The 27,871-nt window shown below is 54.1% G+C and overlaps 1 protein-coding gene across 1 annotated transcript; it reads left to right on the top strand.

Moving 5' to 3' along the window:
* The first annotated feature begins 689 nt into the window (after nt 1–689).
* On the top strand, nt 690–25,142 carry PLEKHG2 (pleckstrin homology and RhoGEF domain containing G2). The gene is made up of 18 exons (XM_063312493.1): nt 690–797; nt 1,278–1,696; nt 4,682–4,782; nt 8,124–8,190; nt 8,803–8,849; nt 9,807–9,957; nt 10,446–10,577; nt 11,361–11,543; nt 11,866–11,958; nt 12,695–12,781; nt 13,648–13,681; nt 13,812–13,913; nt 14,670–14,771; nt 16,359–16,397; nt 17,301–17,317; nt 18,766–19,053; nt 20,002–21,397; nt 22,723–25,142. Exons 1-18 carry the CDS (start codon nt 749–751, stop codon nt 24,675–24,677), a joined length of 5,262 nt encoding a protein of 1,753 aa, XP_063168563.1. The 5' UTR covers nt 690–748; the 3' UTR covers nt 24,678–25,142.
* The last annotated feature ends 2,729 nt before the right edge of the window (nt 25,143–27,871 follow it).

The raw sequence follows: 27,871 nt of genomic DNA, 5'->3' as shown, positions 1-27,871 counted from the left end.
GGGTTGGGCTGAGAGAGGCCCAAGGTCACCCAGCTGGCTTTCATGCCCAAGGCGGGACTAGAACTCTCCGTCTCCCAGTTTCTAGCTTGGTGCCTTAACCAGGGTGGGCCCTTCCCAGCTGCAGCCCACAGGACCCCCGGCGGGGAAGGAAGGCTGCGCCCACCAAGATCTGTTGGTGCTGCAGATGTGCAGAAGCAGCTGCAACTGAATGGGGGGGCTTTCTGGGCTGGGTTGGGGCTCAGGAGCAAAGAAGGCAAAGAGGCTCTGGGCAGGGGACCCCAGGGCCATGTTTTGGGGATTGTGGGGAGGCTGCTGGGGGAGAGGGGAGCACCCATCAAGAAGAAACAATTTGTGCCCCCTCCTTCCTTCCTTCCTCCCTCCCTTCCTGGATCTCGGGGCCCTCATCTGAGCCCCCCACCCAGGAAAAGGGGGAGGGTTTGGCCAAGGGAGGCCCCTTCATTTCTGGGCAGAGTCCTGGTTTTCCTAGAGAGCTCTGACGGGATCTGGAGCGTGACCCTTTTTCACGTCCTGCTGAATGGCGTTGCCGGTGTGGCTTTTGCACCGCCTTGCATTTCGTTGGGGTCGGGGCCGTGGGATGCTCCTTTGTTGCACGCTGCCGAGAGAACTCCGATTATAACGAGGGTCGCTGCCTGTGTGTGAGTCTGTGTGCGCGCGCCTTGCAAGCGGAGCAACACATTGGTAACTGTCTCCCCCTCAGGACAAGCGCCCAAGGCCCCCCCGCTTCACCATGCCCGAAGGAGCCCGCAGGGGCAGCTCCAAGGAAAGAGGCAACACAGGTTAGTCCCCCCGTTCACACAGACACCTGGAAAAGTGGGAGGATAATACCTGGGTGCCCCAGTGGGAAGAGGACCCCTTTGGTTTCCAGCATTTGTGCATCGCCAGCTATTGTGGCGGTGCAAACCTTGCTCTCCTCCCCCCCCCACTGCAAGGCTTTGACGGGAGGGCGGGAGGGAGGGGGAGAGCAGCGAAGGTGCCGGGTGGGGGGGTCCTTTCTTTGCACGCTGCTCCTCCCAGGATGCCTTGCGAGAGAAACCACAGCTTCAAAAGGTGAGAAAAAAACCACAAAAGGATGTGAAGAGGCGGGAAGCCGCTTTTTATTTTTTTTAAGAGCAAACGGGGCCGGGGCGGGGGGGCGGCCAGCCACCCTCCCCCACCTCTGAGGGCGCCCCTCACCTGTGCCCCCGAGCGCTGGGGTCCCGTTGGGCACAAGCTGGGGAAGCGGCTGCAGAACCTGTTGGCTTCCCCTCCCCTCTCAGCAGCCCCCAGGCCCTCCTCCACCTCCTCGCTGGCTGGAATCGGGACCAAGATGGCGTCCGACCCCATTTTGGGCAGCTGCACCTCTGTGAACACGGTGTGTTCGGACAGCGACCGCCCGGTCAGCCTCAGCTCTTCGGCGTCTTCGGCCTCCTTGCAGGACGGCTCCAGCGCCTTCAGCAGCAGCGTCGGGCTGGGGGGCTGCCCCCCGCCTTACTCTCAGCAAAACGGCAGCGACATCAGCCTGGACCTGACCCCCGTCGCCCTGCTGGACCGGCTGGCCGACAGCCCGGGCGACGGGCAGCCGTGCTGCGGCCGGGCCAAAGAGCGCCGGATCAAGCTTTCCCACCTGGACCGGGTGGTGCTGGAGATTGTGGAGACCGAGCAGGCTTACGTCCGGGACCTCAGGAGCATCGTGGAGGTAGGGGGGCGAGGCGGGGCATGGAGGGGCGCTTCGATGCGATCCACAAAAGGCGCTTTGGAGCACACAGACGCGCAGCCTGCCCTCTCTCCCTCTGGGCTGCGCTCTGAAAAGCAGCCACATCCTGTCCGGGACTGGCTGCGGGGCCTCAATCCCTGGGGAGGGTGCACTGGTCCAGAGAAGACAGGCCAGCTTTGTCTGCGCTGCGCATTCTCCACGCTTCTCCCCCCTCTTACATCTCTCCACCATAGCCCTGCGAGGTAGCTTAAGCCAAAAGAAAGGGGAACTTGCCTTGGGGGCCGACCAAGACGCGCACCTGGTCCGCCATGCGTTTCTTTGCACCGCGGCCTGTGGCTTCCCATGAGAGCAGCAGGCTTGCGCTCAAAAGCCTGCCTTTGCCTAAATGCCCATCTCGGAAAGGGAACCCTTTTCCGCGTCAGGAGGGCAGGGGCGAAGCTTCTGCAGTAAAATAAGTCTAGTTCACATGCTGCCCAGGCCCAGGCTTAAAGTCCACGCTTGCTTTTCGGCCTGCTGCAACAGCCAAACCAGTGTTTCTCAACCGCGGGAAATTTAAGAGGTGTGGATTTCAACTCCCAGAATTCCCCAGGCAGCATGGCTGGCTGGGGAATTCTGGAAGTTGAAGTCCACACCTCTTAAATTTCCCACGGTTGAGAAACACTGATCCAAACATTCACCGGCTGGCTATGCCTTCTAATCCTTGGGAAGGTTGGGCAGGTGTTTCCCGTCCTCCAGCTGTGAGTTGCAGCTTTCCGTGGCTGACCTCCCAAACAGCTGGCCGTGGCTCGGTCCTCTGAATACCTACTCTTGGATGGCCTCTTCCAATCCATCACGCTGACCTCTTCAGCCCAGCCACGTGCCTTTTCTCACCCGCCTGGGGGTTCATGTTTTTTAAAAACGAAAAGGTCCGTGGACTTTCGGTAACTCAGTTCACACCACCTTGAACCACCTTGTTTCTGTGCAGAGACTTTTTTTCCCCGCCCACGTTGGGGGGAACAGGGAGGCCGTAACTGCAGGGGCACCAGTCCTGCAGCCCCACCAATTGGAAAATGGCTCCCCCATGTTAATATTCCATGGATAGCGAGAAGGGTAGGGAGGAGGATTCATCTTAAAGTTACCTAGGTGGAGAAACACTGCTTTAAAGTTTGACCCCTGGACTGGGCAGACACTGCTTCTCTGTGGGGGGCAATTTTCTGGGCACGGAGTCCTCCCTTCCTTTCCTGGGCAGACGTCCATGCGTGTTCCTCCACCGTGCGCTGGTGTTTTGACACCCTACTGTGGGTGTTTGGAGAAGAGGTTGCCGCTGGGCCCCTAGGTCCAGCTTTTCCCACTGCATTCCCCCCCCCGCCTGCCCCATGCAGCAAAGTGTACAGCAGGTCCCTGGTTTAAGTACATCCTGATTTACAGATGACTCCTAGTTAAGAACACACTGCCATAAAGACTATTGTATTAAAAATTTGAGTTAAGTACAATGTTTTGGGCTAAATGCACAATACTACTTTGTGTATTATTAAGTTTAAGATGTTTTAGTGTATTTGGAAGTGTTTCTTAAGTGTTCTATATGCATAGAAAGGTGAAATATATACTATATACCAAGACACACCTTTGACTAACCGAGGCTAAATATCTGTTCCGGCTTACATACAAACTCGACTTAAGGACAGCCTTGGGAGTGGAGCTCGTTCTTAAACCGGGGACCTGTATTTACAACGGTCCGTCTAACTTTGCCGTCCCTGAGGGCGGAAGCGATCAGCAAGAGGGTGCTTTGCTATCCTTTTTCCTGCTGGCCTCCCCAGCCTCTGCCTTTCCTTGCTGTTGGAATTCCTGGAATTCTTTCATCTCCAGAGGGACCTCTCAGAGGTGGGGAGGAGGGAGAGAGCCCAGCGGGCCGGGTCTGTTTTTCTGGGGAGGGCATTTCTGCAGCTTTCCTAAGATACGTGCCCAGACAGGCCAGTTTCCGGCCATCCCTGCCCAGCCTCCCTGAGCGTGTTGCGCCTGCTCCGTTTACACATGACTTTTCCCACTCCGCTTCAGGCGAGCCGCCATCTCCAATCTCAAATCTGCAAAGTGATTTGATTAGTGCCCCTTCTTGTTTGCAAGAATCTAAAGTGGCGTATGCCTCTCTCTGTCCTTGCAACAGCCCTGTGAGGTGGGCCAGGCCAGGGGAGAGGGAATGGCTTACGAAAGCCATGCTGTTCCAGGGCAAATTGCTGCATCTTCGCGGGTGGCGGTCCTAACTTCTTACACGCAGATCCTTGCCAACCAAGCTACCCTGTGGGTTTAGTGTGTGTGTTGGAGCGCAAGCACTCTGCTGGATCAGAATAGCAAAAGTGCATTTGACCCAGTTTTCAGCAGAGCCCAAGCAGATGACCTCCCCTGCCAACAACTGGCACCCAGAGGTAGACTGCCATTGAGCAGGGAAGCTCTATGTAGCTATAGTGGCTCCGTTCCATGGATCCCACTGGCTGATCTTTAGTCACATTTCAGTCCTGCACCATCATCCCCAGCCAGCTTGGCCTTGTAATTAACCGCCTTTTATATGATGGGGTCCTCCCACCCATCCTGCCTGGCTTGATTCATGGCTGCTCCCCACCAGTGTTAGGGCTGTGCTGGGGTGGCTGGGCGGGTGGGCCTGGAACAGCTGGCTTCACACGTCACACCCTACTGCAGCGTGTGGTTTCCAAACCATGGGGGCGGGGTGTGGTGGCTTTGCCCTCCCAACTAAGCCCAAAGGCAAGTGATCCCACAGCAGCCGCCCCCAGCCCCAGCCCCTTCCTGCAACCCAGCCTGTGGGTCTGCCCCCCTTCTCTCCCAGCACCCACCCAGGCAGCCTGACGGAATGGGGTCAGCCCCCTGGCCCTTGGCGTCACGTGACCTGGCAGAGGGCAGAAGGGCGGGGGCGGGGGGTTGGCTGCTATATCTTAATGGGGAGGTATTCTCCCCCACCCCTCTTTTCCTCCTGCACAGGATTACTTGGGCTGCATTATTGACTGCGGACAAGTATCTCTCAAACCGGAACAAGTTGGTGCTTTGTTCTGCAACATTGAGGATATTTATGAGTTCAACAGGTGAGACGGGGCATCTCTTTGCTCGGGCTGGGTGGGGGGGAGCCGCCAGTCTCTGGGTCCAGAGTAGTGCAGGATGTTAATGGTGATCTTCCAGGGTCTGGCCCCAACCTCACTTTCCTCTGAATGCCGGGCAGACCTCCCCCCCGCCACGTCCCGCTAGGATCCCATTTGTGACAGCTGGCAACTGCTCTTCTTTTCCTGTTGCTTTTGCTTGTGGCCCTGATGACTTTCCTCTGGTTTTAATTCATTGTGAACAGCTAGGAATTCAGAAACGAAGGGCCGGGTGTAAATATTTAAAATCACGTCTAATAAAATCTGATCTCAAGTAAGTCGACCTAATAAATTCCCTGGGATTTATGACCTTGTGAGTTGGCTTAGGACCAGCGCCAAGACATTTCTGGGACGTGGAAAAGACGGACATGTTTATAATAGTAATAGTAATCATAAAGCTTTTATTAGAAGTATTTGTGGTCTTGAGTCACCTGAAGCAGAAGATGGGAATTGACAGGGCGCTGTGGCCAAGAAGAGAAATAATTTCCCTGCCAGAAAGATTCAGAAGGAAGCACTGGAGTTGTAAGAAGCATGGAAATAGGAGACTTTGCATGCCAGAAGCCTCTGATGCCAGCTTTGCTTGAAGCACAGGAGCCCAGGTCCCACCTTTGAGCCTGTTTTATCCACAAAGAGGGGCCAAAGTGGAATAGCTCATTTTTGTGTGGCATCTTAAGTTGCATTTGAAGACATTGGAAAGCCCCTTCCAGAATTGCCAACTTCTTCTCTCCCGCAGAGGTGTTTTCTAGCCCAGGGATTTCCATTCAGAAAGTCCTTGTTTTGATTCCTAGGATCTCTGGGGAGAGTTGGCAAAAAACTGCCCACGTTTTGCCCATCTGCTGCAGAAGTAGGGGGTCTGCTGTGCTAGATAACGTTGGTTGGACTGTATCCAGCTGCTTCTAGAGTTCCTGAAGGCGTTTCCTCACTTTCAAAGTGCTAAAGGGCTCTGCACCATCCTTAAGTTGGCAGAAAACCCCTGGCACATATCCCTCTCAACTCTCTTGGCAGACATGGCCAGTCCCCTGCCCCTTTCCTCCAAGAACAGGGATGGCAAAGCCTATCAGATGGTCCACCCTTTGCATCTGACCTTGAACAATGTCAGAACCAGGAGGAAAACATTGTTTTGACCCCGATGCAGCTCAGGAGGACTTAAGCCTGTCTCACTCTTGGGCTGGCTGGCGAGGAGATGGAGGTGCCACCATAGGCCGAAAATCCAGTTTGCCAGGGCAGGTTTGAACCTTGGTTAGATGCAAATGCTGAAAGGTATTGAAGGAACATCAGGTGGATGGCATTCGTGAACCAGTCCTGTATTAATTATCCACCACCCTTCAATTCCATATCTCATAAGAATAATAAACATACTTCTCACCTCCTCTGTTAGAGGAGTTAATGTCCAATTAATGGACCGTTAGCCCTAATATTCTATCTCTAGGCATCTTTATCTCCTACTGTGGATGCTCCATCTGGCACCTGAGTTTTCCACCTGAACAATCTTTATTTCCAAAGCTGGGGAGCAGTGCTGAACCAAGACTCCCCAACTGGAGACTGTGCATTTTATTTCCTCTTGGCCAATCTTCCTGCCTTGCTGATTCCCAGCACCTTCCTTTCCCCACCTGGTTCATTGAAATACACCCCAGATTCGAAACTGTCCGATACCAGACTCTGAAACGGCACCCTCCTTTAGGAAAAAAAAATCCACAGATCAAATTGGGCCCAGGAGATGCAATTCCCCCCCTCCAGGTGTTTTGCCCCCGAGTTCGTTTTCCCAGCAGGCTCAGTCTGATCCGTGATCTGTTTTTGCAGTGGTTAACCAGGAGAGAATCGCTGGGGGGGGTCTTGACAAGGAAATGTTTGTAAGCTTGGAATTCGCTGAGCCTGTAATTTGAGCAGGACTTGGGGATTGGGGGGCTGAGGAAGGGGAGCTTGGGGTGGGGGTGGAGAAGTTGGAGGCCAGGAAGAACAGGGGGTTAGAGCAGCATTTTTTGGCAGGAAAGGGGCCTTGGCTCCAGACTCAGGTGAGCCGGAGGGGGGGAGACAGACCACCTATCCAAAATGGGGGTCTCCCTCTGTATTTGCTAATTTCAGGCTGCCATATGAAGGGAGGAGCAATAGAGAACAGGATGGGGGGGGACATCTGCTTAGACCTGGCAGGTCTTGTCAGGTTTCTCTCTTTGTGGTGCCATTTCCGTGACCCGGTGCTTCAGCCCAATCCTGCTGCGAGTGCTGAGGCTGAGAACTAGAACCTGCGAAGAGTGCCTCTGAGCATGCCCTGAGTCCTTCTGCCCCACTCCCCCCACACATACTGCACATTATACTCAGGGTTCACGATGGTGTGCTCCTAAGGACAGCCCAGCAGCTGACGTTGCTCAGGCGAGGTCCACAACTGCAGATCTCTTGAGCCTGGAAGCCCTCTTTCCTGCAGACCCGCCTCCCCGTGTGGTACGGCGCTTTGCAGATTGTCTAAGAGCTGTAAACATGGACAGGGGAGGGACTGATTCCTCTGGTTTACGGACCTTTTCCTCCTAATTCCCTGCAAGCAATGCTCACGTGAGGAGGGAAATATTTGTTAGCTTGAATTAGCCACTGGCCAGAGCTGAAATGGGGCCCCTTCTGTTTTAAATTGGGTGCATCACCTTGAAACTGAATTCCAGGAGAATATTGGTTTTGCATGGCTCCGTTTTTTACAATGCATCTCTCTCTTCCTGTCTCTCCACCTTCCCTCCACGTAAGGAAGATCTCTGGGACACTAAAGGTGCAGAAACGCTGTTCCCCAACAAGACCTTTTGGCTAAGCGCCACCTGCTTTGTTTATTTTTAGTTCGCCCCTAGCCCCTCTCTTCTTTCCTAGGCCCCCTGCTGCTTTTTTGCCTTTTAGAAACTGGCCCATTGCCAAGAGCTCCATCAACCCGTCTGGTTTCCCATCTGGGATAGTTTTGCAGCTTAGCAAACTTGGTGGGGGGGCACTGATGGAATATGCAGGGAAAGTGGGAGGAGTGAGCTGCCTGGAGAGTCCTCTCCTCCGAAGCCCCCTTCCCACCAATTCTTTAGTCCAGAGGCCCACCCCACTTGCAAGAAACCACTTGCTGCCCTTGGCCCTGCCTCTGAGTGTGATCATCACCCTTTTGCGTTTGCAAAGAATTCACTAACACTCTGCTGGCCGTCTGTGACAAATTGGCAGTGCATGGGCTCAAAGAAACAAAGTTCCTTCAGGAAAGCAGGGTGGGGGGGAAGCTGCCACCTGTTGAAATGTCCTCCTTTATCCCCTCTTTCCAATGCCTTTCTCCCTCGGGGCAGTGAGCTGCTGGAAGATCTGGAGCGGAACACCAGTGCCCATGCAGTTGCGGACTGCTTTGTGCAAAGGGTGAGTGCCTGACTCCTGCTGCTGCTGCTGCTGTTGCATGTGGTTTCATCCCACCTGTAATCACTTAGACCAGGGTGTCTCAACCTCAGCAACTTTAAGCCGGGTGGACTTCAACTCCCAGAATTCCCCAGCCATGGCATGGCTGGCTGGGGAATTCTAGGAGGTGAAGTCCACCCGGCTTAAAGTTGCTGAGGTTGAGACACACTGATTTAGACCGTCCTGGGACTCCCCAGATCAATCGGTGTCCCCATCTGAACTAATCTCTTCCTCCACTTCTGGGGCAGCCCCGCAGATGTCCTCTTGGCTTTGCGGACAGGCCAGTAAAAGGGCAGAGCCCGTCCTCTGCTCAGAGACTGACCAGAGAGTTGGTCCCGTGCCAATGGAGGCTGGCCCCTGTATTTCACGGAATTAAACTTGGTTGGGGGAGGAAAAGATCCAGCCACTCTCTCCCGGCGCACTTCTGGGGCAAAACTCTTGCTTGGCCATGGAGGGTGCTGAAGACTTGAGAAGAGGCATGTTCTGTAAACATGGCCTTCCTAATAGTAGCCGGAGAAATCACATTCCCCATGCACACTGCAGGGTCCTTTAATGATGTTCAATTAATTTTTGCAGAGTGAAGAATTTGATATCTATACTTTGTACTGCATGAACTACCCCAAGTAAGTACAAATTCCTGTACAAATCAAGGAGGCATGAACCTCTTCCCTCACCAGGTGGTTTTCAGCCCAACCTGGATCTGTTTTTCCCCATCCACTATTCCCCTACAGGGCGGTGGCTCTGCCCCTCGCTTGGCAGGCTCTGCCACTCCTGGAGTTGTTTCCTAGATATCTACCATGCTCCCTGCAAAACTGCATCTCGAAGAGGTTGATTGATGGGCAATAGTAAAAATAAGTTAAAACTGTTTTACCAATCGAAGTGAATATTTGTAGCTCAGGGTTGAACTGTGGAGTCCTTGGTGCTCTCTGAGCCTGGTTGTTTTCTTGCAGACGTTTCATTGCCTGACTAGGCAACAGGCAGCATCTTCGGTGAAGCACTGAAGATGTTGCCTAGTCGGGCAATGAAATGTCTGCAAGAAAACAACCAGGCTCAGAGAGCACCAAGGACTCCAAAACTGTTTTTAAAAAGCATTTAAAAGGTGGGAGAGAAATGCAAAATAAAACCATCTCCATTCCTATGGAAAACAAGAGAATGCCCTTCTCCAGCCCTTGAAGGTCTAGTAGGAGGTTGCCCGTTTTGGTGAGTGGGCAGAAACCAATGCCAAGAAGGGGCTTTCTGGCAGGGGGGCTGGGTCCTCGTCCTGCATTCTGTGCCAGTCAGCCATCCAGCAGAATCCAAAAGGCCACTTCTGCATCTGCCTCTGCAGGTTTTTCTTCTTCTTTCTGCTCCTGAAGACAAGAAAGTTTCATTTTTCCCTTGGCACACTGAAAGCTGAAACAAAATTGAAGGTCCTGGGGGGCAGAGAGCAAAATTGTATGCCTTTCTCTCTCGCCTGCCCCCAAATCACATTCCCACACCCCGCTCCTGCTTGCCCCACTGGGTATGGGTGTGTGTGCCCATGCACGTGAGTGTTTTAAATCTCTGTCTCTCCTCTTCCTCCCCTCCTCTCCCAATGCAAGCTCTGTCTTGATGCTTCGGCAGTGCATGGAGGATGACGCGCTGGCCAGATTCTTCCGGGAGAGGCAGGCCACGCTGTCCCACTCGCTCCCGCTGGAGACTTACCTTCTCAAGCCGGTCCAGCGAATTCTGAAGTACCATCTGCTACTGCAGGTCAGTGGTGCCGCCTTGTGGCTCCGGGCAGGGCAATGCAGCCCTCATCTGGGGAAAGATGGCGAGAAAAGGGGAGGGAAAGCTTGGCCAGTCCCCTGTATCGTACTGTAGATGTATGCATGCTATATGTATTTTTTTCAAATACTTTATCAGCTTTTCCACTTCCAAAGCTCTCAATGCAGCTAACAAGTCTTGGAAAGATTCTTTGTTTCCCTCTTTGGGGGAATGGTTTATTAAAGTGTGGCAGTACGTTTCTGTGTCAAGAATAACATCCTGTATAAAAGGTAAATCGGATGCAGAATTTAACTCTGACCGGAAGCCATTCCTGAACCTTAAGGTTATGTATGGATTTGTGCCACACCTGCAGCGTGGATTCTCTTATCTAGAGAACGATCTATAATTTTTGAGTTGTTTCTCAGATTCCTGCAGAATGAACTCCCCTGGTCTCTGACCACTCTTTCCCCACAAAACTTGCTTTCTTCACCCAGGAACTAGCCAAGCATTACGACAAGGACAGCCCTGGCTACGACTCGGTGGAAGAGGCTAGCATCACCATGACAGCGGTGGCTTGGTACATCAATGACATGAAGCGGAAGCAAGAGCACGCCACCCGGCTGCAGGTACGGGCCCTTCCTGGTGCCGGGAAAGGATTCATCCTTTGGGACCTGGGAGAGCAAGCTCTGGGGGGCCATTTCGGCCAGTCTGCCCACGGCCCAGGGGAGGATGCCGGCGCACCACACCTAATGCCCAGAACGCCTGGCGGAGAGGTGGGAGCAATTCATGGACTTGCTGGGTCTGTATGCTGCTCATCCCCAAAGCGGGTGAAACCCAAAACCTCTTCCTCCAAGTCGTAGCTAAAGCCTTTTAAAAACCCTCAATAAAAATAAATAAGCCCGCTGAAAACTCAAGAATGCAAATCTCAGGACGAAGCCCGGCCATCCGCACTGGCACTGACCAGCCAGAATCCAGTTTGGCTTGGACAGGGTGGGGACTGCCTGCCAAGTGCCCCGAGAATTCTTCACGGAGTCCTTCGGGCACTGCTGTTGGCATTCCTCCTTTTCTAGGAGGGAAAGGGTTGCCGATGCTCGTATAAAAGGTTAGGGTTACTTTTTTCACATGCACGCACACCGAGTGCATGCCACAGACGCACGCCCTTTCCCTGGCTATGAGGCATGCTCTTGGCCATGCTTGGCCGATCCAAGGAGGGTCAGACCTGGTGATGGAGGGTGGAAACAAGGAATGGGAGGGTTGGGGGGAGGCCCAGGAGAAGACGCTGTCAAAAACTTCTGTCTGGGTGCCAAAAGGGCAACTGGCCAGATCCAGGAAGTCCCCTGTGATCCAGTCTGACCCAAGGGAGACTTGCCTTTCCGTAAGCTGAAACCCCTCCTCCTCCTCCCTTCTAGGAGATCCAGGGGCTGCTGGTGGGCTGGACCGGTCCGCAGCTGGAGGCGTTTGGGGAGCTGATCTTGGAGGGCCAGTTCCGGGTGCCGCGAGCCCGCAAGGAGAGGGTCTTCTTCCTTCTCAGCAAGGTCCTGCTGATAGCCAAGCGGCGCGGGGAGGCCTTCGTCTACAAGAGCCACATCTTTGTAAGGAGGACCAGGGAACTGGGGCAGGAGGAGGATTGGGAGTGGTTAGATCAGTGTTTCTCAGCCTCAGCAACTTTAAGCTATGTGGATTTCACCTCCCAGAATTCCCCAGCCAGCCATGCTGACTGGGGAGTTCTGGGAGATAAAGTCCACACATGCTGGCTGGGGAATTCTGGAAGTTGAAGTTCACACAGCTAAAAGTTGCTGGGATTGAGAAACACTGTGTTAGATTTTCGGGGTGTCCCAGGAACATTTCCAGGGCAGCCCCTCCCCACATGAGGAGATGCTGCCTTTCCAGTGACCTTCCCCTCTGGCTTCACAGTGCTGCAACCTGGCACTGCAGGAGAATACCAAGGACCTGCTGAGCTTCAAAATCTCTGATCTCTCCATCCCGAAACAGCAACACACGGTCCAGGTGAGGCGCCAAGCTCCTGCAGCTGCTTCCTCGGAAGCATTTTGAATGCTGTGAACCTTTAGGGGACGGTTGCCCTGCGGGAAGGAACCGGGGGAAGGCTCTGTCCTCGGATCTCTTGGAAATGGGCTTAGAATGCATCTCTTCCTGGGAAACCAGAGGATGGGGAAAATCCAGATGTTTCCTCATTTGCAGCTACAGGTCCCAGGCAGCCACTGGGTTGCCCCTCAATCCCACAGTGTTAACCATGATCTTGCCCCGAGCCTGTGCCTTAAACGGTTTTACTTCAACCTTTTGCAATCCATTTTTCCAGCTAAAACTGCCACAGAACCATGGCCCGTCCGTGGCCTGTCAATCGATTCATACCAGTCATTGGTAGGTCCCTATAAACTCTGGAGTAAGAATGCCAAGCGACATTCTCAAAATAGGCTCATCTCCCTTAAGGAGAATCCCACCTGGACAGCAACAGGAGACAAGTCTCCCCTTGCCCCGGCAGGAGGTTACGCTGCCCCAGCAAGACTTGAGTCATAGTAAGGATTTTAGTGGGGCACGCACGGTTACTCCCCAGCTGGCACGGCCAAACGAGAGGAAAAGGAGAAGGGGGCAAAAGGGCCGTCCCGATTGCTTCCATTCGCTCAATATTCGAAATGTGTTTGATTGCCAGTTGGCTGCACTAGATCTTTCCGGGTTCTTGGGCTGCAGAAATGCTCCCAACCCCATTTTTCCTCTGCTGCTGCAGGTGAGGAACCAGGAAGAAAAGCGACTCTGGATCCATTACCTGAAACGCTTGATTGTGGAGAATCACCCAGCATCCATTCCACAGAAGGTAATGGGGGGGATTTTTCTGAACTTGGGAAGTGGGTTCTTGATGCTGAGGGAAAGCGTGTAGATCAGTGTTTTTCAAAACTGGCAACTTTAAGATGGGTGGACTTCAACTCCCAGAATTCCCCAGCCAGGATGCTGGCTGGGGAATTCTGGGAGTTGAAGTCCACCCATCTTAAAGTTGCCAAGATTGAAAAACACTGATGTAGATGTTGCCCTTCCATGAAGTAGATAAAGGATGGATGGGGAGGATAAAATGATTTGTAGAAGATGCCTTATTCTCAGCAATCTGTTTGTTCAGAGGGAGACAGAAAATCCAAGCTAACCAGAGGTTCGCCCGGAGACCAATTACAGACACGCTGGTTCAGCTGCTACCTACCTTCAGCCCTAGTCACGTTAGAGCTGAAGTCAACACGATACTGAGCTGGGGTGTATTAACCACGGCTTGTTGGTGAAGCAGCCCTTCCCACCAGACGGCGCCGCTGCAATTTCAGCGCGGTTTTGGGTGGGCTCCAAGCGGGAGGGAGGGCCCTTTGCCTCTGGGAGGCCTCCAGCTCCCCTCCCCACTTTCAAACCTGCCCAGCGCCAAAACAGCAATCCGGATAATCTGGCGCTTCCCGTGGGCTGCGGTGCAGCCCCACTGGACGGCTTCCCCTTCTAGCAGGTCGGGAGGGTGAGAGACTCCCCAACACGCTCTGCCTGTGCTTAGCGGAAGATCCCAGTCCTCCCTACCCGGAGCCAGAAGCAGGCAGCCCACAGTCCTTCGGGGCCGGGTGAGGAGTCGTCCTCCAGAGCGGTTTTGGAGCAGGCAGGAACCCAAACTGTTCCCCTTTCCTGCTCCAGATCATCTCCCTTTGTTTCTCTTTCCAGGCAAAGCAGGTCCTCTTGGAGAACAGCTTCCAGGGTAAGATTCTGGGGGTTCACCAGCCTCTGACCCCCTTTTCAGAACGTGGCTCAAGCTGTCTGTTCTTGGGTGTGAGGTCAAGCCTTTGGCCACTCACATCCCAGGTGACGGGGCTCCCTGCTCTCCCCAGGCTCCCCCGATGTCCTCCTCAGCCCTGAGTCCCCCAAGAGGCCGCTGCCTTCTCCTCAGCTGGATGAGTCCAGGGTCTGCATTCGCAGTAGGCGGCAGTCAGGTGAGGACGGACTGGTGCCTTGGACCAGCGTCTCCGCAGGAGCTCTCCTTCTCCCGGCATGGTCAAGAATTCATTGATCGACCTGGTGGTCAGAGGGCTCCTCAGAGGCACCACAGGAGAGAGGTTGAAGGCCTGGTCTAAGAACGGACACTGAAGAAGCCTCTACATTTGGAGGCAATTTTTTCAGTCTCTCATTGCTAAGAGGACCAGCCAAAGAGGAGGCCCCAAATCAGCCTCCTGCATTCAGAAAGGGCGTGGACCACAACTCCCAGAATTCTCTTCAGCCCTGTTGGCTAGGAAGGCTGGGAATTGTAGTCCTGGTACATGATGCCAATTGACCTACAGCAGTGTTGCTCAACCTTAGCAACTCTAAGATGGGTGGACTACAGCTCCCAGAATTCCCTAGCCAGCTATGCTGGCTGGGGAATTCTGGGAGCTGTAGTCCACTTATCTTAGACTTGCTAAGGTTGAGCAACACTGGCCTAGAGGAATCTGATTGCTGATTGTGAAAAACAGCCTCTTAACCCTTCTGGGCATTGGGCCTAATCTAGGATAGGCTTAAAATCTGATGTTTGACTCACATCACCTTATCGTCTTTCTCCCACCCCATCCCTTTGTTTTTTACTGGTGGGAAGAAAATTATAATGGGCATAAAAACCTTGAGGCAAATGTTGCTTGCCTGGGTGGATCATCCCCATGGAGGCTGGTCGGCCAACCAAGTTCCAGGCAGGATTTGACTCGGATTTTGTGTTTCAGAGCCCCCGGAATCCATGTATAGTCCAGAGAGAGTCCGGCGAAGCTGCCCCATTTTACTGCTAGAGAAAAGTGGCTCTTATCGCCGTGGCCGCAGGCAGTCAGGTGAGTTACCTGGAGAAAGAGGTGTGGCTGTGCAGGGCAGGCATCCCCAGCATCCCCAGACAAGCAGGTCCCAAAGCATGACACATGTCCCGCAGGAGGACACCAGGGGGCGCCAGCAGGCCACAAGATGCTCACCCTCCAGGTCCATGTTCCAGAAGCCCTTTTCTGCCCCAAATGGTCTCATAGCCTAGCTGGGGCAGCTGGTCAGTTGCATAAGGCTTCCGGGGTGAGCTTAAGAGAGGAAGCCGCAGTCCTGCCCTGACCCGGCTAGCATCAGCCTGGTGTTTCTGGAATGACCTTCTAGGGCATCCTGGCATAGGGGGGTGTTTCTCAAAATTGCCTCTTCAGCGATCCCACTCACAGAGATCATCAGAAGGCCTTTTCTCCTGGGCTGAGCCCAGCATGGGATCGAAAGCCTTAACTATGCTTAGCCAGCCCTCTTGCTCGGAGCCAAATCCTGGAATACTGACAATGACTCAAAAGCTTCACTTGGTTCTAGCAGACCTTGTAGCCTGGTGTGTGTGCGTGTACGCACGCACATGTGTGTATGTGCACACTAAATTTAGCAGCTGCTAAATTTTTGGTTGAATGTGACAACAGGAGGAAATGCCTGGGAGGTACTTAATTAAACAATAATTAATTAATGGAAAGATAATTAAAATTAAATTGATGTATCGCGTCTGTCCTGCCTCCACCGAATGTGTCCCTCGCTCCCTTCCCACAAGGTTGCCCACCCTGCTGCAGCCCATTATCTTGACAAAGAACATTGTTCATTATTAATTCTTGCCCATTCCCGTCCTCCTTTTCAACATAATGGTCCCTTCTCTGATGCAAAAGTCCTTTGAAAGAGAGAAGCCAGCAGTAAAATAAACCTGTTGCTAAAATCTTCAGCCACTTGATTCCATAGGCAGAACCATGTCAGCCTCAAATGCGAAAAAAATGAAGTTCTAGGTTGGTGTCAGCATGTGTAGACTTTCATTATTTCACAGGATTCCTTACTTTAAAAAAAATATTTTAAAATTTTTATTTACTTTAAAACATTTAAAGAATAAATGACTACATAGAAGAAAAAAGAAGAAAATGAGAAAAGATGTAGTGGCTGGGAAACAAAATACCAGTGATTAAACAGAATTTATAATTGCACAATTTAGAATTCATGATTTCATCACTTAAATCGTGAACTGAATATATAGTCCTAGGCTTGGCATCCTTGGCACTCTCAGAGCATGGTTGTTTGCTTAGACATTTCGTTATCCAGCTAGGTCACATCATCAGTGCTGGTGAGTGTGGGGGGTCTGTCCATGAGTTGTAATTTTGGAACTAGCTTTCACAGGATTCCTTGCTGATATCCAGCTGGTGCTTTGCAAAGAATTCAGCAGAACCTGAAATCTAAACCAACCCAGCTAGAGCACCTGTTGATTGGCTTAGAGAGGCATAATACCCATTTTTCCCCCATCTAGCCCGTCTAGCCTTAACAACTGAGAAAGATTTTGTTCTATTATAAAATGAATCTTCCTGATCTCTCCCCCTCCTTCCATGCAAACTTAGATCTAACTTAATGTTTCTCCCTCTGTTCCCACTTTGCAGAACCAGCCAAGGAATCCCAGGCCATATTTCATCCAGCGAGTAAGTCCTTTTTCTCTCTGCTCTGGGTGTTCAGTTGCGGGGGGATTTGCAGTTGGGTTCCCCCGTGGTCGGCATCTTGCGTGGTGCCTTGTAGATCACGGCAGGATTCCCTTTAGAGGATGGCTTTCTTTCCACCTCCGGCCACCTTCAGGTAAGAAAACCTAGGGCAGGGCAGGCACCTGTCGGCTTGTCTGTGGCTTGGCGCCTGCTGCAACCCTGGCTGGGTGTCCTGCCCTGTGAGGAGTCCCTGGGACCCCAGACCTTCCAAGCAGCCCAGCGTTTGCACCTTCCATTGCTGAAATAAGAGCGAAGTGCTCGGTGGAAGTCCTTTGCTCCAATGAACAGGGAGTCAGGGAAGTGGCATATCTTGGTGGGGGGGAGGGGGGCAGCTTTGCTGTCTGAACAGTGTCCTCTCATCTAATTTTGTAAAAAGTTTGGGCATATCTCCGAAGCCTTGGCTAGATGAGGCCAAAAGAAACAGGCCTGTCCTGGGAACCGCCCCTTCCCTTGAACGGCCTGGGGCTTCCTAGAAAAACAGGATGGGCTCTTCCTTGCAGGGAAAGAGCAAGGACCCCACCTCTGGACCTTGGTGGTCTTGTTTCATTTTTTAAAAAAATCCTCTGAGACGAAGAACGTGTCACTTCGTTGACCGCAACTCTGGAGCGCTACCCTGATTTTTCAGGGGGGTATAAACACTTGGTATATGGTGCAGTAACTCAGTGGAATTGGCTCCAGTCCATAAAAACATCTGCCACAGTTGCATTGCTGCAATGGGTTGATGCAATGATTTCCCTGATCTGACTGATCCTGTGAATTTCCCACGGAAAAAAAAATGCCTCTGATTAGAGTTTTTTCTTTTCTTTTCTCCCCTGCCCTCATCTTCACCTGCTGGGACCTTTCCAGATGCGGCCAGATTAAAGGTGAGTTCCCCAGATGTGATCTTTGGCTGTTCCTGCGGAGGAAATTCCTTATAGGAAGAGATTCCTTTTCCTTTCCTCCGTTCTGTCCTAAGAAGGGGGCCCTCCAGAAGTTGGTTTCTATCAGGGAATAGAAAGGCAAACTGGATAACAAAAGGCACATCCTTTTTAAAAAAGCATGGTGACAATAGAATATAGAAGCCTTGCCATTCCACAGAGGAGTTGTTGAAGTTCTAGCGAAGAGTGGTGGCAACTTAATATCTGGATTTAGTTCTGAATTCAGTGGCTCAAACCAGCCAGCTCAGTGTTTCTCAACCTCGGCCCCTTTAAGACGTGTGGACTTCAACTCCCAGCCATGCTGGCTGAGGAATCCTGGGAGTTGAAGTCCACACGTCTTAAAGGGGCCGAGGTTGAGAAACACTGAGCTAGAAGATGCGGCGTGAGAAATGGCTATGAGAGAATGCAGGGAATCCTGATTGCATCGACTTAATTGGGTCAGCAAAACCTTCCCCATGAAGTCCTCTCATCTGTGTCCATCTTGGGAGAAGAATAGCAGATGTCGCCTTGTGATACAGATCTGAAATTTAGCCTCATCCTTTTAAAGGCCTTGACATCTGCAGACTGCTGGGCAGCCAGAACATAGTAGGAGAACAAGGCTATAAATACCTAATAAGTTGCCCTTCTCTTATTATGGTTCCCCCCCAAGGAATAGTTATTTTATTGTGTTATAAGAGGCAGGCAATACATTACAGAATACAGATATTAGCTGGGCACAGTGGTATTTGTACAGTATAAGCCAGAGGTTGTTAACTTCTTAGATAACTTAAACCAGGGTTTCTCAGCCAGGCTTCTGGGGCACCCTCGGGTTCCGCGAGAGGTCACCAGGGGTTCCCTGGGAGATCACGATTTATTTAAGAAATTGTTTCAGATTTGGTCAACTTCACATTAAAATGGCAAGTTTTGTTATTTTCAGTTTAAGGACACGGTTAATGCATATATACAAACCTACATATGAACCGAATAGAATAATTGTGTGACTGCTGGCCTATCTTTGAGCCTGAATGTGCAGGGGTTCCCTGAAGCCTGAAAAATATTTCAAGGGTTCCTCCAGGGTCAAAAGGTTGAGAAAGGCTGAGTTAAATTTTTGGAAATAAGGAAAAAAATATCAGTGTTAACCTCCTGAGGTTATCTCCTCCTGAGATGTTACTGAACCTAAATTTGCTTGAATGGTACGGTTGAACCTAAGAGTGGCACGGATTATTGCCCAGGGCACTGAATTATTTTGCAGTGCAATATTACGCAAAGGTAAGATGGGTCCTAAAAGGAGGCCAGTGTCAAACGTAGCTCACACCTCCCAGCTGGATGCCCCCCAGGGGATGTGGGCTCAGCTGCCCACAGTGTGTTTTGACCAACGCCGATGGCCCTTGTCACACAACCCTCCTCCTTTGCAGCATGCGGACAGCGAGGGGGACCTCTTCCCCGCCAGCGAGACCCTCCACTCCTCCGGCAGCCCCCACACGCTGGCCTCCGCCAAGCCGGGGGAGGAAGCTGAGCGCTCTGATCCGGAAGCAGAGGAGGCCGAGGACTTCTCTCTGGCGCAAGAGCCCCTCACCACCAACCTCTCCATCACCGAGGAGATCCTGGAGCTGCTTAGCCAGCGGGGCCTGGACGCGGAAGCTGGGAGGGAAGGGAGGCTGTGGGGAGAAAACGGCTCGGGAGCCCCCAGCTTGGCTCTGCAGGTATCTCGGCCGGCGGTGGCAGACAGGCACGTTTCCAGTCTGGTGGAAGAAAGGGGGATTCAGAGAGGCAAGGGGCAAGGGAGGTCTTTCCCTTTTCCCACAGAGCTTGTGGAACTCACGGCCACAAGGCCCTTTCAGTGAGCGCGGGCGCGGATGGTTTTGCAGCAGAGAGCTAGCTAAAACTCCAACAGCTGCCGGCCGGGGTAGCCATGGAGGCGTTGGGCTAAGAACAAGGGGGTCCTGGTGCAGTAGGGCTGGGAGCCCCCCACTCTCTCTCAGGGTCCTTTGGGGTAGAGGAAAAGGGGTGTGTGCATGCTGTCGAGGGTTGCCTTGAGCTCCTGGGGAGAAGGCACAGGGGGGCCTCACAACCAACCCCCTAAAAATACACTGCTGAGTGTGCCGTTCAGTGGCCCCCAGTGTCCATGGTGGGTTTGGGGAGGTGATTCGGCCCCGTGGCGCTCACCCTACTTGAAGCCTGTTGCGGCACATAAGAGAGGGCGACCCTCAGAGGAACCCCACAGGATGCGGCTTCCAGCGTCAAACGTTGAGGAAGCGCAAGGAGGCCAGCTCAGGGGAGAGGGGAAGGCATTCTGTGTATGGTCAGAAACACTCCCCTGTTGCATTCCCTTAATGAAGTCAAGGGCTGACCATGGGCAACTGGCTGTCCTCCAAGACTCCTGGTTGCCCTGTTGATGAAGAGGCTTACTCAAGGATGGCCACCTGGCCCAATCTGATGCCCTCCAAGGGGCTGGACGGGGTCGCTGACCCGTGTCTCTCCGCCTGTGGGGACGTACAGGTGGTGGGAGTCTAAGCCCCCAGGGGAGGGAAAGATCAGGGGTGGCGGCACTGAAGTAAAAGCTTGCATGAAGTCACCCCAGAGAGGGCCTGGAGGTCCACAGTGTTCTCGGGCTGCGTTAAGTCTATCTCCACCCTCTTCCCTTCCTTCAGGACCAGCTCTCGCCCAACGATGCCTTAGAAGAACTGGAGGAGAAAGCAGAGGAGGAGGAGGAGAACGGGGTCTTCCAGGAGGACGCCCCCCCTCTCCCTCCCCAAGGGAGCCCCCTCCAAGAACAGCTGCTCCCCATGCTCCCTCACCCCTTTGGCAGCGACTCTTCCGAAGAGGAGGACCCGCAGCAGCCGCAGGAGTCGGCTGGTACATCTCCGCTGCACGTCCTGGAAGATCTCACCTCGGGGGAGCCCGGCAGCTCTGCCTGCACGGGGCAGGGGGCAGCCTGGGAAGAAAGCTGGGCCCCCGGCCTGCCCAGCCAGCCGTCCTCGTGCCTCCCAGCCTCACCAGGGGGCCGCGGCAGGGTGGAGGAGAGAGCCAAGGTGGACCCCTCCCTGACCAGGGATGACTGGCTTCTGCTGGAGAAGGTCCAGAGCTACCACGAAAACGTGGACAGGGGCAAGAAGGGGCCAGGGGCTGCTGAGGAGGAGGGGGGCCCCCCTGTTCCTGCTGGGGTGGTGCGAGAATCCGTCCTGCGGTTCAACAGCATCTCAAAGCAGAAGGAGGCTCCAGGGGAGGGAGAGGGAGGAGCCCAGCTCAGAAGGCTCCGCCCCCCACCCAGCCAGGTGAGCTGGGGCCCATCCTGCAACAGCCAACACCTTTCCATCCCCAACAACTCCACGCGGAGTCGGCCACCCACAAGGATCGAGCAAAACCATTTGGACGGGGGCCGATTCCCTGCGCAGCCCGGGACCCCTGAGGCTCAGGGGCAGGAGGCAGAGAAGGGGCAGCCCCAGCCCGGGGGCATCCCCTCCAATGCCCCCCACAAGGCTTTGGGGAGAGAGAGGAAGCCGCGGGAGCAGAAGAACGGGTTGGAGGAGGATCCTGCTGAGCCCGGCTTCCTATCGTGCGCAGAGATCCGGAGGGCTTGGCAGGAGAAGGAGCGGAGCACCAGGGACCCCCCAAGGAAGGGGGGCCAGGGCGCGGGTCAGAGAGCCTTCTCCTCCCCCCCCGAAAGGCCCACGTGCGCAGAGCCCCTCTGCATCGTGGAGGACTCGGACCTGGAGGACCCTCCCCGAGGTCCTGGCAGGGATGCAGGTGGGGGCGTCCCCCCTGGGCTGCCGAGGGACAGGGGGGTGAAGGAGGCTGCCCCCGCCTCTGCGGCCTTCCTCCCCTCCATGGACCTTTATCAGGGCAACGGGGAGCCCTGCCTGCTGGAAAACTCGGAGCGGATCCTCAGCAAAGTGCAAGCTTTGGCGAAGATGTATAGTGAGAAGATCAGCCGGCTGAAATCCCAGAAGTGGGGCTTGGAGAGGCCCCAGGGTGCCCACCCGATGGCCCTGGGCAGGAGCCAGGTTGTCCTGCAGGAGAGCTGGCAAGGAGGAAGCATCCCCCCGTGTGAGTGAGCCCTGCCCACCCTGGTGGAGCGTCTGCCCTGCCCTCCCGAGGCGCCCAGCCAGGCAGAATATTTCTAGGGCTGGGTTTACCCAACACACTGAACTGGGCGGACTGGCACAATAGCTGCCGTCGCGCAAGGCACCGTGCCCATCTCAGACCTGGGCAAGCCCCACCATCCAACAGCATTAGTGTCCTCCTTCCCCCCTCAGACTCACCAGAATGATGTGGGGAAAAAGGGGCACATATCTGAAAGCTGCTTGCAAACGAGCACAGTGACCTTTCAGAAGAGCCTTCACGGGGGGATTTGCATTTCCAGGGTCTGCAGCTGGGGCGCCTGTGCGTCTGAGAAGGCAAGGCGATGGCTTGCATTGTAGCAATGGCTCTTGAGCAACTGTAATTCGTTATGGGGAAGATGCAAAGAAAGTCTGTGCATGCGAAGAGACGGGCTGGAATGCAAAAGATCATCGTTTAAAAACGGGGGGAAACGGCAAGTCTGTTACTGCAGACTGTGAAGTGGAGGGGATATCTAGCAGTTGGCTCAAAATCCTGTTATTTCAGTCTAAGCTAGCCTGATCCTGGGTCCCACGCTCCAAGAACGCCTCTCCCCTGCCTTCTTGCACCTCCGCCATTCCCCTTGGCTCAGTGTCTGTGCACCAGCTCTGCCCTTGCTCTGGCCATCTCCCAGCAGACAAAACAACGCCCACGCTCCTGGGCACAAGACTTCCCCATCTCAGACACCCCGCTGTTGTGGGGCGCTGTTTGGACCTGTTTGGGTCCCCCAAGGCCCCTCAAAGAGATCCCAGACTCTGGATGGGAGAGGCGCCTTTCCGCGGGCTTGTTGGCCAGGCTGGCCAACACCGCCTCGGCGGGTTCCATCCAGCTGATTTTTTATCATTACCATTATTATTTATTAGATTTGGTATAGATTTCCCTTGCCCTGCTCCCATTAGAGCCAGCCAGGAGCTAATTAGAGAGGATGTTCTATCAGTGCCCTGGTGTTTTCCATCTATTATATTACCCAGCCCACAAGAGAGCTGCCTTTTTTGGCTCCAGAAGGACGTAGGAAACAGTCTGCATTTTATTAAACGGGAATGCCTCCTGTTTGAGAGTGGGTGCCGCTTTCCCAATATTCTTCAGCACATCAGCATGGCGTTAGCCGCCACAAACAGACCGGGGTCCCCTTCCTCCATTCCCTCCACCATTTAACGAGCCACCCCAGAAGGGGATGAATCCTGGGTTAAACAGTTTCAAAGCCCTGCAATTGTTGGTCTTCCCTGTAGGAAGCCGGGCATCTCATCTTGCCTCCCACCTCTCTCCCCCCACAGGTGAGCCCCAAATCTATGGGCACGTCCTCATCCATGAGCCGCTCCAGGACGTGGTCGGCATCCAGGAAAACACGCCGCTTGTTGCCGCCACTCGGGAAACTGCCTTTGTGCTGCGCAGCGACAGGCCCTTCCGGCTTCTTTCTCCAGAGATCCTGGCCCCGCTGCAGCAAGAATTGCAGCACCCTCTGCCCCCTTCCCTGGGGGTCCCCTCGGGGGGAGAGGAGACGCCAGTGGCTGCCACAGGGAAAAAAGACGGTGCAGGATGCCCCAGGGGTCCCGTGTTGACAGGGTGCCCCGGGAACCCTTTGTCCACTGTGGCCCCCAGCCCAGAGAGGGGTCTTCCCTCCTCCTCTCAATTGACGCCTGAGGCAGAGCATGGAGGGCGGGGCGCCCACGAAGCACCACATCCTCCCGAGCCCGGCCAGAAGAGGGAGGGGGGCGGTCAGCCTTCGCAGCCGAGGCTGCACCCCGAGGTCTCAGTGGGAACAGGGCAGGCCCGCCCTGCCCTCCAGCCGCAGTGGCGTCTCAGTGACCACGAGGCAGAAAACACTTCCCCCTCTTCCAAGCCCGCTGAGGAACCGAAGGCCAGGATGCCCGGCCGCTCTGCTTTCTACCCACTGGAGGGGACACCGACCCTGGCACAGGGCAGGGGCTGCTCCCACCCAGGCACCAAGGAGAGAAGCAGTTCCCCTGCTTTCTCAGACCAAGAGCCAGCGGGGTGCAGCCGGGAGGCCTCTGGAGCATCAGCCGGGGATCCCCACTGGGGCGCCCCAAATTGTCCTGCTGCTTCTGAACCCACCAAGGCCACCCAGCCCCTGCCACTGGACTCCTGCACAGAGGGGTTGCCCTCCACTCTGGGTGCCCGGACCCAGGAGCCCCCCTCTGCCGCCACCTCTGATTTCCCGGCCAGGGTGGAGTCTCCGGCCTGCATCGCGGGGCAGTGCCCGAGTGTGCCACTCCCCAAGTTTCTTCCCTCCTCACCGGTCCGCCGGTGCCTCTCTTCCAGTGCCGCTGCCATTTCCAGGTACCTCGCCGCCTCCTGCATCACCCAGAGCTTGGCCAAGCGAAATGGCGCCCCTCCCCCTGAGGACCCGCAGGGGCCCAGGCTGCCAGCCAACCCACTGGCTTCACTCCCCAAGGCAGCGCCCAGGCGCCACCGAAACCTGGGAAGGCTGGAGGCGGCATCCCCCTCCTCCTGCTCTCAGTGCATCAGTCCCGGGCCCCACTCCCCTTCCCCACGCAGGGCCTCCTTGTCGGGAGCCCCGGCTCTCGAGCGCTGTCCCCCCTTCTCCTCTGCTTCAGCGCCCAGCTCTCGAGTGCAGTCCCCCGTGGGGCCCAGGATGTGCTCGCCCCCTCCAGGAGGAGCCCAGCCCTGCACCTTCACACCTCTGGGGGTCCACCTGCAGAGGCAGCCCCCTGCCCCCGTGGCACACCCTGAGCTCCGGACACCAGGCTTCCCCTCTCCCGCATCCTGCTTGAGGGCCCAGAGGGGCCTCCTCCCCAGCAGCAGGCCATCCGAAGGGCCAGCCCCAAATGAGGACCAGGAATCATCAGGTGGCCCCCACAATGGCTCCGAGACCTCGTCCAGGAGTGCCCCCCACTCCCACGAACTAGGCAGCATCAGGTGGCCCAACGTGCCGGACCTGTGCTCGAAATACGTCAGCCAAGAGGGGTGGCCAGGCCCCCAGAGACTGCAGCCTGAGGTGGGGGAGCACTGCCCCAAACAGGGACCCCCCACAAGCCTGGACACAGCTCGGTTCCCTGAGAAGGCTCCTCAGAAGGCCAGCTACTCCACCACCGTCAACATCCAGATTGGGGGCAGCGGCAGGGTGGCCTCGTTCAGCAATGCCCAGGTCAGCCTGACTCACCCGCTTTCGGCCACACTGGAGCAGCTGGGCAGCCTCCGGAGGGTCAACAGCGGGGTGGCCGAGTCGTCACTGAAACCGGGAACCTGACGCAGCAGTGGCCGGAGGTGCCAGCGGAGCCCAATGCCCTGGTGGTGCTGGCTGGAACTGGCCCTGGCAGTGCAGCCAGACGGGAGGATGGAGAAGCCGGCAGGCAGGAGCATCTCAAGATGAAATCCAGAGGTGTGAGAGGTTGGCAACAGCCAGCAGGTCAGCTTCTGGGGGAGGAGAAGACAGTGAAAATGTGCCGGACTCCGGAAGATCACGAGAAGGACCTCGCCCCCTACCTCCTCGCCAGATGGAGCCCCCATTGGTCTCGCCACCTTGAGAGAGGACCATCTGGCTGGGGCGGGATCGAACTGGGTTTGTTGGTGGTAGCAGGAAGACTGGGCAAGGGTAAAGCAAAGCAAACAATCCTGGGGATGGGGAAAGGTTGCGTTTTAGAAATTCCCTGTTGTATTGCTTCCCTTTGTACTGGTTCCAAGTCCTTTTGAAAAGAGAAAACTGTGGAATGAACGGCATTTTGCTGCATTTTGTTGGTAAATGGATGGATGTTGAGAGGGCTAGGGATGGGGTGGCGGGACGGCGGGACGGCCTCCTTCCAACCGGGAGCACTCAGTGGAGGTGGGAATAACTACGGCTCCCGGCATCCCAGCCAGCCGGCCGTTGGGTATTCTGCAGCTAGGAACCCAAATGCAGAAGGTGGCTGGCTTGGAACACGTGAAGCGTTGCAGCTGCTGCCAGCCGCGTTTCTCCCAGGGTTTAACCCAGACGGGGCTTTTCCCCACCATCCTGCTGGCTAGAAAGTTTGGACAGTGCCATCCACACAGTCACAGGGCCCCAGGTTGGAGACAGCTGAGCGGTGGGGGAGGACTGAAAGCACCCAAATATTCCTTGGCCCAGCAGCCAGATGGGTTTGGGGAAGGGGATTTCTCCCTTCAGATTAGGAGCTCCTGAACCCAAATTTATTGTTCTTGGATTACTTCCTAATGCATCGGCCATAAAACGGAGACTTGCCCCAAAGAATCCACGCCCCAAAGCTGCTGTTCCTGAAACATCCAAACTTGCTTCCTTGAAGCTGCTCTGCTCTGCAGCGAGGCCAGGTTTCCCACTGTGCATTTGGATCGTTTTCCAATAATATTGTTTACATAAGATCTTTGGGTCACCGGTTCAGCCTGGAGTTTGTCCCAGAGACGTCTCCTGTTTAATACCGAAGAGTTTTCTGTCAGACTTTCACGCTTGCGCGCCTTCACGGTGAGCAGTCTTGTTGGCCTCTGAGTGCTCTGGTGTGTCTGCCAAGTAAACATTCCAAGGTCTTCCATTACAAGATGGATTAACTCTGCTTTGATTTTTTAAAAATACTTTTGAAGGAATTATGGGGCCATTTCTGAAGGGGAATCTTAAAGCTAGAATTGTTCTAGAATCTGTTTTGCAGTGGCCCAGACCCAGCTCAGCAGCTGTAAATAACTAGATTTGCAGGAGAAAACAGGCAGCGCCAAACTGTGCTTCCTTGTAAGGGAGAATGTGGATTTGGGAGGAAAGGAGTAGCCTTACACATCCTTTTGTTTCCAAGGATGGTTTATATCTGGGATGTGCACTTTCTTCCACTGGACCAGATTCCAAAATCAAAAGTAATACACCCAGCTGAGAATAAAAGGGCCAAAATGGGCTCATCTTTATGGAGAAACAAATTCCTAACAAGGTAATTTTCTTGGCATTTGTGCGTTATCTTTGCACATTTAAGAAACCGGTAAAGCCTTTTTGAATCAACAAAAGGATTCTAGCAGCTGGAAGGAGCTGTGTTGCTTGCATCCTTGAAGCAGCAACTCGAAGCCCCAGCTTAAATGTGGGCACCGGTCTTTCCTCAAAGGAAAAAAATGTGCAAAGACAGGTGGAGAATGATGCGCTGGGGTGAGGGGGGTGTCTATTGTGAGTACCGATGAGCAGAATTTTCCTTCCAGGGACAGAAGGAAGACCGGTGGGGCTGCTTGCAGAGCTGATGAGCAAGGGGCTGACCAAGCTGATGCTTGGGCATGATCCACAGACATGCTCCTGCAGGAATCCTGTCAGGTGACAAATGGGGAGCTTGTGCAGGATTAGCGTTTGCCGAACCAGCCTTTCAGAAAGGTGGGAGACGAAAGGGCCGCCTTGGGAATCAGGCGAGCCAGCTTGGCGGGTGGGATTAAGATGCAGTGCGGCTGCTTCCCTCCCCCCCTTTTTAAATAAGAACTTTATTAGAATTTCAAGGTACAGTTAAAATACAGAATGCAGAAAAGCTTCAGTACAGAATTAAAGAAAAAGAAAAAGGAAGTGCAGAATTAGCAAGAAAATAGAAAAACAAGGTGACTTCCAACTTTCTCCAACACAGATGTAAATGCTTATTATACTAACTTAATCTCTTACTCTTAGTGAAACCTTGGTTAACATCATTTCTATAAAAACAAACAATTTAATCGTCAAAACCCAAAATCAAAACTTCATTTTCTTCTGTTGCCAACAAATAATCTAAAAGCAGTTTCCAAGTAGAAACAAATCCAGTCACGGTATTTTCTCTTATCAGTGCTGTCAATTGTGCCATTTGCGCCAACTCCATTCATTTCACCACCCATTCTTCCCTTGTGGGAATGTGTGCATCTTTCCATCTTTGTGCACATAAAAGTCTTGCTGCTATTATCATATGCAAAGTCCCATATTATTTCTCACCTTGTTTCCCTCCCCTGGAAAGGCAGAGCGTTTGCAGAGGGGGGCTTTCTGGTCCAGCTGGAAGGGGCCTCTGGGTTCTCCTCTGCCTTCTTGGCAACTTGGCCATGCAATGTCCTCTCCTAACCCGCAGCCTGTGGATGCTCCGGAAGGCAGCAGCTCTGTTGGGAAGAAGGGGGACCAATTTCCTTCGGGACAATGTCCTTTTGGTTTTCCCTGCCTTGGTGGCCCAATCCAGGAAGTCCTTTGCGAGCGTGGTTCCCCAGAGCATCAGAGGTGGTCCGATCCTTGCTCTAGAGCAGTGCTTCTCAATCCTGGCAACTTTAAGAAGCGTGGGCTTCAACTCCCAGAATTCCCCACACTCCCCAGCACTGCTGATGTGACCTAGTCGGGGCATGAAACATCTACAAGCCAACAACCAGGCTCAGAGAGCACCGAGGACTCCCCAGTTCAGCCCTGAGCCACATATATTCTCTCCCATTGGAGTGATTTTGCATCCTCTGTGAGATCTTTCCACGGCTGCCAATACTTCCAAATTTGGGAGT

This window comes from Candoia aspera, chromosome 10, assembly GCF_035149785.1.
Source record: "Candoia aspera isolate rCanAsp1 chromosome 10, rCanAsp1.hap2, whole genome shotgun sequence".
Lineage (NCBI taxonomy): Eukaryota > Metazoa > Chordata > Lepidosauria > Squamata > Boidae > Candoia > Candoia aspera.
Note: the sequence above shows the minus strand (reverse complement) of the source record. Positions and strands in the feature narration are given on the sequence as shown.